At 33.7% G+C, this 12,044-nt stretch overlaps 1 protein-coding gene across 5 annotated transcripts in view; it reads right to left on the bottom strand.

Moving 5' to 3' along the window:
• EFCAB3 (EF-hand calcium binding domain 3) overlaps positions 1–12,044 on the bottom strand; it is a 208,997-nt gene that overhangs the window by 111,572 nt on the left and 85,381 nt on the right. For 4 of the 5 annotated variants that reach the window (XM_032320145.1, XM_032320147.1, XM_032320146.1 and 1 more), the window contains 8 exons: positions 10,679–10,783; positions 9,438–9,491; positions 8,958–9,062; positions 6,267–6,320; positions 5,474–5,578; positions 3,835–3,888; positions 2,180–2,284; positions 1,189–1,242 (listed from right to left, as the gene is read on the bottom strand). In XM_032320145.1, the coding sequence (XP_032176036.1) occupies positions 1,189–1,242; positions 2,180–2,284; positions 3,835–3,888; positions 5,474–5,578; positions 6,267–6,320; positions 8,958–9,062; positions 9,438–9,491; positions 10,679–10,783 (636 nt within the window). Of the gene's footprint in view, positions 1–1,188; positions 1,243–2,179; positions 2,285–3,834; positions 3,889–5,473; positions 5,579–6,266; positions 6,321–8,957; positions 9,063–9,437; positions 9,492–10,678; positions 10,784–12,044 lie in introns of those variants that run through there. The other variant, XM_032320150.1, reaches the window with a different exon arrangement.

Genomic DNA, 12,044 nt, shown 5'->3' with positions numbered 1-12,044 from the left:
AGGTTAACCTAATATTGCTCTCTGCTTGTCTGAAAATTATTAGATTATTTGGCCAGTATCTTAAGTTTTACTTCAAGTATTATTGTGGTAATCTAGATGAAGGATTAGCATACTTTTTTTGTAAAGAGACAGATAGTAAATATTTTAGAATTTGCAGGATATAGAGCCTCTGTTGCAGCTACTCAACTCTGCTATTGTAGCACAAAAGCAGCCATTAATAATGCAGGTCCAATAAAACTTTATTTATAAAAAGAGGCAGGGGACTAGATTTGGTGTGTGGCCAGTAGTTTGTTTTACCCTGATACAGATTTTCAGCTTTTCAGTGGTAAAGATCAGAAGCATTATTATTGGTGTTTTAGAGGATATAAGACTTGCTACAGAGAAATGAGAAAAAAATTTAATCCAGGTGACCCAAAGACTGACTCTGAACAACTAGACACAAGCACTTGTAACAACACCCTTGTAACCACCATCTAGGTGAGAAACAGAACACGATAACACTCTGGGGGTCTCTCATTGTCTTTTCCAGTCCCTATCCACACTCTTTCTCTAGAGATTATCACTATCCTGACTTTTTGGGCAGGGATTTTTTGCTTTTCTTTACACATTTCTCACAATTATCTTTCAAAAAACAAGTTATAGAACCCTTCCATTATTAGGGTTAGGGAACATTGCATATCATTTATGAAAGCATTTTTATAGAGGCAAATGAAACAAAATGAAAGACTATGTTGTTATATAGGTAATAAAATTATGATTTTTTAAAAAGAAGAAGAGGCAATATAAAATTCAGGGTAGTGTTATCTCAAAAAGTGGGAAGGCATGGTAAAAGGAGAAGGAAGCAACCACGTGTTGATGTAACGATACTGGAAATATTCTAGTTATTTTGTTGAGGGGGAGTCATGGAAATTAGTAAAACGCTTATAGATTTATGTGTTCACTGAAAAGACAAGATGGGAAAATGTCATTAAAGAATTAGAATTTTATTATGGACACTGGAGAGGGTATGTGCTTTGGTGAGTGCTGTGAAGTGTGTAAACCTGGTGATTCACAGACCTGTACCCCTGGGGATAAAAACATATGTTTATAAAAAATAAAAAATTAAAAAAAAAAAGTAAAAATAAAATTTTTCCCTGCCAAAAAAAAAAGAATTAGAATTTTAATCTTTATGATAACTTTTTAACTTGCCTATAACTGCTGTCACATCACTCATTACTTTTTTCAGAGATACATTTCCATCAGCTGTAATACAAAACATAAAAAAGTCAGACATTGACACAAGACAGGAAAGCTGTGACATGGAGCGAAGTGAAAAGCCCATATATTCTATTAAATAATTGTGTTCACCTTAAATTTATATTCCTTGGTTTGAGCACTTGATTCCTTATTAGTAAGGACAACGGCATTTGGCCCATGTCCCTTGAACACAGGGTCTGACTATGACAAACATATTAGCTCCAGTTCTCAGATCTTCAGAGACTTTCTTGTAAGTATGGCAAAAGAAATCATCAATAAAGGTCAATTCGTTTTGGTTTGTTTGTTTTTGGTGAACCTTACATCTAGCCCAAATACTAAGCCAGGGGCTTCATAATCTTCCATCTATTCACAATAAGCTTTTCTCTAGTGTTTCAACTCCTGTGTCTATCTCAGTATGGTGGTGACATGGGCTTATTAGATATTTGAGGAAACATTAATGATCTATTAGTTATTATCATGGATATTTTTCTCTCAATTATTTCAGGCTGTCTTGGTTGGGCATTCAGTCATTTCCCCCACTGTTCCCATGTTTGTTTCTCTCTACCATCCTCTGGCATGACATCAGCTGTGAATATCCTCTCAGCAGTAATCATTGTGAGTAGGGTGATAATTTCAGATGAATACAGATGAATTCAGATGAATACAGATGAATACAGGATTTCTTTTTACCTTAAGGCCAAGTTCTTCTTCATAATTCTTTTTTTTTTAAATTTTTTCAATTTATTTATTTTCAGAAAAACAGTATTCATTATTTTTTCACCACACCCAGTGCTCCATGCAATCCGTGCCCTCTATAATACCCTCATAATTCTTAAATATATCTTAAATTCATCAAATCAATCTAGTTCTAAAAGTTCTTATGTATGATCCCAAGATTCTAAGCCCTCCCCTAAAAGGCAAAATAATTGTTTGCAATGCTCACCATCCATAGATTGCTTTTGTAGCACACTTTTAAGTTCCTTATTTTTGAGCTTGATCCCCATGTTCCCCAGAACTGTGTTCAGGTTATTGACATTAATCTTCCCTCCTTAGAAAGAGAGGGAGATGTAAGAAAAAAAAACAATAAAGACACAATATGAAAAATATTTCTTGTGCTGATAAGTTAATTCAACTCTCAATAGGCCTGGCTGCTGGTTAGAGTTTTAACTGGAATTACCTTATTGGAAAGTGATTTGGCAATAACTATCATGATTCTTTAAAATGTTCATATCTCTTAGCCCACTAATTCCACTTTTGGGAATGCAGAAAAAGCTATGCAAAAGGGGAAGGGAAATGTTCATTATAATCTTACTGGTAATAAATAAAGAAAGAAAAAGAAAGAAAGAGGGAAGAAAGGAAGGGAGGGAAGGAAGAAGGAAGAACCATAATTTAAATTTCTAATAACAGGGAATTGGTAAGTAAACCATTATATCTTCATTCCACAGAAAGTGACATAGCCATAGCTGTTACAGAAGGTGATTGCACAGGAAAAAAAATGTTATTTTACAGGGTGAAGTTGTATCATGAAGTCATTTAATATATATGAATTAAAATTATATGCCCAGTAAAAATATACATACATGAATAATGTAAACAATGCATGTGACTCTGACATTCCACAATCAGCAAGCACATAAATAGAGTGAATCTCAGATGGACAACATCGGTTTATTATTCCATTACGTGCATTCATTTCCCCTAAACCTATTGTACTGTAACTATCTTAAGTCAATGTGATTCTAATATTGGATGTAGCTTTAATATTGTGGCCCTTAGGTAAATAGGTTAACTGCTTAGCTATAGGGATAACAGTGTATTCCATCACTGCAAGAAAAAGTGACTATGTTTGACTTATCAAGACTTGTATGTTGGTGTCTTTTATAGAGTCTTCCAATGGAATTTCAGAGCATTTCTGACTCGATGAGATTATTGTTAGTTTAATTATGTAGGGCTTCAGAATATTAAGAATGGTAATGATTAGACAGTAGGATTATAGATGATTATTTTTTCTTTAATTTATATTTAGTGGGCATATAGCACCTTTTATATTGAAAAAAATAGAAGAGGGATGCCTGGATGGCTCAGTCAGTTAAGTGTCTGACTCTCCTTCGGCTCAGTTGTGATCTCAGGGTGATGAGACTGAGCCCCCTCATTGGGTTTCATACTGGTCAGGGAGCCTGCTTAGGATTCTCTCTCTCCCGCTCCTTCTCCCTTCCCCTGCACTCTCTTAAAAAAAAAAAAAAAAAAAAAGAAAGAAAAAATAGAAGAAAACTAACAGTTCACAACTGAGCATTATGATGCTTATTTTCAGCACTGTAAAGGTTAAGAGTCTAATTGGACCTATCTAAAAGACATAGAAAGACAACTGTGGAGATCATAGAAAGACATAGAAAGACAATTGTGGAGATCCTTAGGACTGATTCCTTTGAGTCTCACACTGGGATCGAGCGTATATAGCACCAAAAAAAAAAAAAAAAAGACTTTAAGATTAATATGTAGAAGGAATGGCAGAGAAATCATGATCTAACAACTAGGAAAAAATACAAATACAGAGATTAAAAATCTCTTATATATTTTCTCATTCTATTTCTTACCTACCTTTGAAGGACTTCAAAGCTGATAGCAATCTGTTCTGAAAAACTTTCTTATCATCTGTAAGAAAAGGCACAGTTCCGGACACAGAATGAGTCACAAATAGAATACAAGGGTCAGAGTTTCCTTTGTGTGACTAACTTTAGAAATCCATCCACTTTCACCTTCAAATCACCATGAAGTTAAGCAATTAAAAATTTCTCACTATGGTACAGAGTGATACATAATGTAGAGGTAAAGCTTGGGTTCAAATTCTTGTTCTGCTGCTGCCTAGCTTTGTGGCCTTAAGGAAGAAACTGTGGCCTTTCTGTACCACAATTTCCTCTACTATAAATGGGCATAAGGTGCCGTCATCTGTGATGTGAGAACAAACTTGGCACATCATTAGGTCTCAACATATGTTAGCTGTTATTGTTACTAGATCCAGTAATCCATCCACGAATCACACCCCCAATATAAAACCACTAATTCAAAGGGAATCATGCACCCCCATGTTTATAGCAGCATTATTTATAATAGCCAAATTATGGAAGCCGCCCAAGTATGTAGTGATAGATAAATGGATAAAGAAGATGTGGGATATATGTATACTATATTATATAAATATGGAATATATATGTTTATTATATAAGTATAATATTATTCAGCCATAAAAAAGAATGAAATGTTGCCATTTGCAATGGCATGGACGGGGCTAGAGAGTATTATGCTAAGTGAAATAAGTCAGGCAGAGAAAGACAAATACCATATGATCTCACTCATCTGTGGAATTTAACAACCAAAACAAGCAAAGGAAAAAAAAAGAGAGAGAGAGAGAAAAAAAAACAGGAAACAGACTCTTAACTACAGAGAACCTGCTGTAGGTGTGGTGATGGGTGAAATAGGTGATAGGGGATTAAGAAGCATACTTGTGGGCACCTGGGTCACTCAGTTAAGGTCATGAACTTGGGGTCCTGGGATTGAGCCCTGTGCTAGGCCCGTACTCAGCAGGGAGTCTTCTTGTCCTTTTCCCTCTGCTCCTTTCCCTGTTTATGCTCTCTCTCTTTCTCTAATAAATAAATACAATCGTAAGAAAAAAAAAGAAGTACACTGGCTGATGTAAAGAATTGTTGAATGACTATATTGTACTATATATGTACATATTATATGACACTGTATGTTAGCGGCATTGGAATTAAAATAAAATAAATTATATTTTATTAAATATTTATAAAATAAAATAAAATAAAAAATTGATAAAGAAAATAAATTGAGCTTGACAGAGGGAGGTGTTTTCAGAGTTTAGCTCTGGGAGGGATAAGGATTAGGAAAAGGGAATCTCCAGGGGCAACGCAAGGAAAACTGACTCTGGGAGAGAACAGGAATTTATGAGGACTTCTGCAATGTTACTGAGAGAGACAAGATATAAATCCTTCTTTCCTCTCCCTTTAAAAATCATTAGTAACATCTTTCCCTAACAATGATTTTGTGGAAAAGGATTCTTTTGACAGCTGGATTTTGTACTTGAATTGGCACAGAGGAACAGACTGTTCACACAGAAACAAGAGCTGAAGGACGGGTGCCTGAACATATGTCATTTTAAAGTATAAACATCACAAGCAGAACCTTAAAACCGAACTTTCTGGAGGTTGCAGATGCAGCTCACCATCAACTGGTAGTGATTTTTGTAGATCAAGACATTCCTTATCATTGACTTCTATCCCCATGTCTCCAAGAATGTTTTTTAGATCAGTGGCATCAACCTTTTCTCCTTTGAAAATAGAGTATTTATAGGTGAAAATTTTAGAAATTAATAACTCAATATTATGGAGGTTCAAAACTTCCAAGTTCTTGACCTATATGATACGTATTTTTAAAATATATTTAAAATAGCTTTTATTGCATCATTCTCAATTTGGGGTTAAAGAGCAAAGGTAAAATGGGATGTAGAAATAGTGTATCATTAGAAGTCAAAGCAAACTTGTTCCTAAATTATCAATACAAGAAAGTCTCTCATAGTTTGGGGGATAATGTGTAGAATAAAATCTAGTTACCAAATTGGATAATGAATTGCCAAGAGAAATAATTATGGCAAGAGATCTTATACTGACTTATGGAATTGATTGTTCACACAATCCACAAAATCTTGAGCTTTACAAAACTTAACCTTATTTATTCATATGATTACCTAAAATTTAGCTATTTACGTGTAGGCAAAGATATATATACATATATGAGAAAAACATTTCTACAGTATATAGGACTTGTTATCAAAAACAAGTTCTGTAGTTTATTTTTAAAACATATAATTCAAGATCAAATGGATTTTATCAGGCAGAAATATTTTACAATAACTTGTAAGATGGTAAAATTAATATGACCAATAGACTACTGGGACAATAACATTTAAAATATAATTTATTATGAGGCATTAGGGTTTCAGTGTTATAGAAACTCACCTGTAAAATCTTTCATTTTCAGTGTCACATTTTCCAGATCAACCTTCCCATCAACTGTAAAACAGAGCAGTCAAAGACAAAGAATGAGACTGTTCCTTCTGCTTTCTCTACCTATGACACCTGTCCCCCAACTAGAATGTTAATATCATCTTGAATTTTAGTTCTAGACTATTAATTTTTCATCATACTTACTTAGGTATAAGGATAAGTTTTTAAATATTTATTTATTTTTATTTTTAATTAATTAATCAATTAATTTTCATCATAACAGTATTAATTGTTTTTGCACCACACCCAGTGCTCCATGCAATTTGTGCCCTCTCTAATACCCACCACCTGGTTCCCCCAACCTCTCACCCCTCGCCGCTTCAAACCCCTCAGACTGTTTTTCAGAGTCCATAGTCTCTCATGGTTCACCTCCCCTTCCAATTTCCCCCAACTCCCTTCTCCTCTCTAACTCCCCTTGTCCTCCATGCTATTTGTTATGCTCCACAAATAAGTGAAACCATATGATAATTGAGTCTCTCTGCTTGACTTATTTCACTCAGCATAATCTCTTCCAGTCCTGTCCATGTTGCTACAAAAGTTGGGTATTCATCCTTTCTGATGGAGGCATAATATTCCATAGTGTATATGGACCACGTCTTCCTTATTCATTCGTCCACTGAAGGGCATCTTGGTTCTTTCCACAGTTTGGCGACCATGGCCATTGCTGCTATAAACATTGGGGTACAGATGGCCCTTCTTTTCACTACATCTGTATCTTTGGGGTCAATACCCAGTAGTGCAATTGTAGGGTCATAGGGAAGCTCTATTTTTAATTTCTTGAGGAATCTCCACACTGTTCTCCGAAGTGGCTGGACCAACTTGCATTCCCACCAACAGTGTAAAAGGGTTCCCCTTTCTCCACATCCCCTCCAACACATGTTGTTTCATGTCTTGCTAATTTTGGCCATTCTAACTGGTGTAAGGTGATATCTCAAGGTGGTTTTAATTTGACTCTCCCTGATGGCTAGTGATGATGAGCATTTTTTCATGTGTCTGATAGCCATTTGTATGTCTTCATTGGAGAAGTGTCTGTTCATATCTTCTGCCCATTTTTTGATATGATTATCCATTCTTTTCTAGAATTAAATGTTGGTTTGGAAACCTATTGCCTCCCCTCCTAATCTATTACATGCTTTCTAACATCTGTATGTTTTAAGAATTCCCATTTTTCCTCAATAAGTAAACTAAGAATTACTTCACTGTAGAATATTCTGGATCAACATTTTCTGGAACTGGTGTTGTGTCTTTGACCTGCATTCATTCCTTCATTTTAGAAAACTTTTCTTTTTTTCCTTAAACTAGATTTGATTTAAAAAATTTTATTTGCTATATTCTCTATTTTAAAGATATTTGATATTCTTATGTTGGTTCACTTTGTGAATTATCCATATATACTAGATTTTTTAGAGAGAGAGAGAGAAAGTTATCTATCCAATTTGCTTCACTCTAGATCTGGGCATTTTAGTGATTTTACCTGGATTTTACCAGGTTAATTTCTGAGGGAGGAGAAAGGCTAAGAGGAGTCTAATTGTGTTATACTACTGTTTGTACTAAAAAAAATCTTTTATCTCCTTAGTTGTCCTCATTAAACATTTATGGCATTAGACTGGCCTCCTTTTACTATTTGATTGGTGATGATTTCCTTTGCTGATTTTTTACTTTTTTGTTCTTGTTGTTCACTTTGTTAGATATTGGAGGAAAGAAAAACTAGACAGATTTTGGTTTCTTTATCATCTTAAACTGGACTCCTCTGGATCAGTAAGCATTAAAGTAAACAGTTCCTTAAAGATCTGAAAGAATTTATTCTTAAAACTCTCTGGGCCTGTTACCCTTTGTTAGAGTGGTGGTGGGTGCTGGTGGGAAATTGACAGATGTAATTATTTGATAGTTTTTTTCAACTGTCATTATTGGCCTATTCATATTTTTCACTTCTTCTTTGGTCAATATTGGTAATTTATTTCTTTTACTTTGGAAAAATGTTCATTTATTAATATAATTAACATCTTAATTTCATGTTATGCATAATACCTTATTATAATGATATTATTTCACTCCATATCCACAATTATATCTCTTGAAATTCTTAGTGTGTTTCCCTCTATCCCCTTCTAGTCTTTCTGACTATATCTGAACAACCAAGTCTAATCATTCTTCATCATAGACTGTTCTTTTACTCACTGTTTAATGTTTCTTTTGAATGTTTCACATTCTGTTTTCCTTTTCTTCTTCCTGCTTTGACCTAAGAATGGTTTTTCAGAACTCTCACTAATTTTCATTATTCATAGAATACTCTGTTAATGAGGAGTCTGATGTGCTTTCATTTGAGACCTACATTCAGCTACATGCTTTTAAAAATGTTCTGTTGAGGGGTGTCTGGGTGGTTCAGCCAGTTAAGCTGCTGCCTTCAGCTCTGGTCACGATCCAGATGTGTTGGGAGTGAGCCCTAAGTCAGGCTCCCTGCTCAGTGGGGAGCTTGCTTCTTCCCCTCCTCAGGACCCTCCCCCCAGTTTGTGCTCTCTCTCAAATAAATAAATAAAATCTTTTAAAAAATATCCTGTTGGTAGTAAATACTATCATTGTTCTATTGATACTCTCAAACCCAAGCTGTCCTAAAGGGAATATATTTTTATGTACAATGCTCACCATCAACTGGTAGGTTTTGTGAAAAATCTTCAAGTTCTTTATGTGAAAGCTCAATCCCCATATTTTTCAGAAATGTGTCCAGGTTATTCATATCAACCTTTCCTCCTTAGGAGAGACAAAGATCATAAAAACAACCAAGGATGTGGAAAAATTCCTTATTAGTTCATGTATATTATGGTTCTAACTTTACACATGAAAACATTAAAGCCCAGTAAGACCTGGCCAAGTGTACAAGGAGGATCAGCATTAAAACTAGATGTAAAGTCTCATTGTTTGATTGTATCTTTTGTTCATATCAACATAGTACAAGTTCTAAAAGGGCTGGGTAATTTTCCAGGACTTTATGGCACATATAACATATCCATAAATATTAGAAAATACATACATAAAGTTTTTAATGTAATAAAAATAAATTAATGTATATGAAAAATAAGAGAATATCTCAGATTTATCTGCTTTTTCATTATATTTCTCACTCACTTTTAAGAGTCTTCACACCATCCAGCAACCTTTTTTGGTATACCTTCCCTTCAGCTGTAAGAAAAGGCATAATTCAGGTGAGAGAAAAATAGTAAGGGAGAGTCACCGAAACAATAAGTATCCTACAATTCTTTCCCTAACTCCATAATTTCAAAAAGATAGACTTGTTAATAATTTTTCTGAAATTTACCTGGTTTATCCTTAAATAATAATAAAGTTTCTTTGGAGAAAGATTTTAATGAGGCAAATTTATTCACTCTTGCATTAAAGGCAAGGATTATGGCTTAAAACTTATAAAGCATGTATCTCCTTTGATTAATGTTTATCGCTGGTTTCTTTCCTTACACTCTTTATTCTTCCATTTTTATATCTTTCCACTCTCAGGAGTATTAATGGAACCGAGAACAACAATACATATACGTTATTGGCAGGATTAAGTGAGAGAGCTATTGCCCACCATAATAAAAACTAAATGACCCAAATTTTCTTTGGCAAAAATCAGATGGACATCACAGATATATTCAGAATATTTCATCCCAAAGCAACAGAATACACATTCTTCTCTAGTGCACATGGAACATTCTCCAGAATAGATCACATCCTCGGTCCTAAATCAGGACTCAACCGGTATCAAAAGATTGGGATCATTCCCTGCATATTTTCAGACCACAATGCTCTAAAGCTAGAACTCAACCACAAAAGGAAGTTTGGAAAGAACCCAAATACATGGAGACTAAACAGCATCCTTCTAAAGAATGAATGGGTCAACCAGGAAATTAAAGAAGAATTGAAAAAAATCATGGAAACAAATGATAATGAAAATACAATGGTTCAAAATCTGTGGGACACAACAAAGGCAGTCCTGAGAGGAAAATATATAGCGGTACAAGCCTTTCTCAAGAAACAAGAAAGGTCTCAGGTACACAACCTAACCCTACACCTAAAGGAGCTGGAGAAAGAACAAGAAAGAAACCCTAAGCCCAACAGGAGGAGAGAAATCATAAAGATCAGAGCAGAAATCAATGAAATAGAAACCAAAAAAACAATAGAACAAATCAACGAAAAATCAAATAATTAAAAAGAAAGTTGCATTCTAGAAAAAACAATTTTTAAAAATGATTTTTTTTTAAAAAAGAAAACAAAACAACCTGGTAACAATCTGGTATCATTTTAGAAGAAAATCCTACAGTCAAGCACTCTAAAGCTCCTTGAAGTATACACAGTATATTTTAAATCCTTACCGTCAAGTGGTAGAGTTTTTACAAAATTAAAGTATTCCTTGTCTGTGACTTCCACTTTCATGTCTTTCAGAACATCATATACATCACTGACATCTATCTGCTCACCTAGAAAAGACAGAAATTGTGACGAAGAAGAATTTGGGAAGAACACAAAAGTAGTGAGTTATTACAATCAAATGCTGTTAACTAGCAATATTTTCACTCATGTGCCATTAAGACAACTTCATGGGTAGTTAAAAATCATGTATTCTATAACAAACAAAAAATTAAAATTATCACCTTGAGTGATTATATAAATACATAACAAAACAAAACAATTAATAATTTGGGTCTTTCCTTCACAAAATAGAAATGGAGGTTGTTTTCTTGATAGTTTGAAATTATAATAATATTAGGAGCAGTAGAATATTAGGCACATAAGTCTAGAAAGGTACATAGATTATATGCCTATATGAATATAATATATATATAAATGCACATAGTTGATGCTTATTAGAAATTGTTCCAAAAATAGGGTCTTGGGCTTCCCCAATAATTTTTGTTTTGTATTATTTTTATGGTAATCTTTTGATTATTATAAATAGTCTTATACTTTTGTAACTTTAGAAAGGAAAACCAATTTTGGTTTAATTAAGTTTTTTGGTTTAAATCAGTGGAAAGTGAATCTCTGAAAGCTTACTGTCTAGAATCCTAAACTTTCAATCAATAAATTAGGTATGTTGCATATTTCAAATGTATATGTCTTGTATGGATATTTCTTTTTATTTATTCTGCTTAGGACTCATTTAGCTTCTTTAGATTGGCACTATTTATCTGTTCTGGGAAGTTCTTTTCAAATATTGCCTCTATTTTGCTCTCTTTATCTTTTCCTCCTGGATTTCTAGATATATGTTAGATTTTCTTATCTATCCTTGGTGTCTCATAACCTCTCTTTCATAGTTTACATTTCTTTGTCTTTCTGGATATATACATTGTAATTTCTTAAGTTCCTTAGTTGTTTCTTCAGCTGTTTATAAATTACTGTTAAAATCTTAAAATGTTTTAAATTTTTACTATTTTCATTTCTCAAAGTCTATTTGGTTCTTTATCAAATCCGCTTGCTCTTTACTCAAATGTACTCAAGCCTCTCTTTTAATTATTAAATTATATTAAGCATGCTTATTTAATAATTTTTGGTCTGATAATTTCAAAATCTAAAATCTTCATGGATCTGATTTTGCTAAAGGTTGTTCATGACAGGTATCTTACTCATAGTGTTTCATTTCCGTATATATTTAATAATTTTAAACGATGAACTGCTCTTTACGTGAAATTCTTTGTTTTGAGAAGAGTATCCTTCAAGACAGAAGTCAGACTGATTCATTCT

The sequence above is a fragment of the Mustela erminea genome, chromosome 18 (genome assembly GCF_009829155.1).
Source record: "Mustela erminea isolate mMusErm1 chromosome 18, mMusErm1.Pri, whole genome shotgun sequence".
Lineage (NCBI taxonomy): Eukaryota > Metazoa > Chordata > Mammalia > Carnivora > Mustelidae > Mustela > Mustela erminea.
This window is presented reverse-complemented; position numbering and strand designations above follow the sequence as displayed.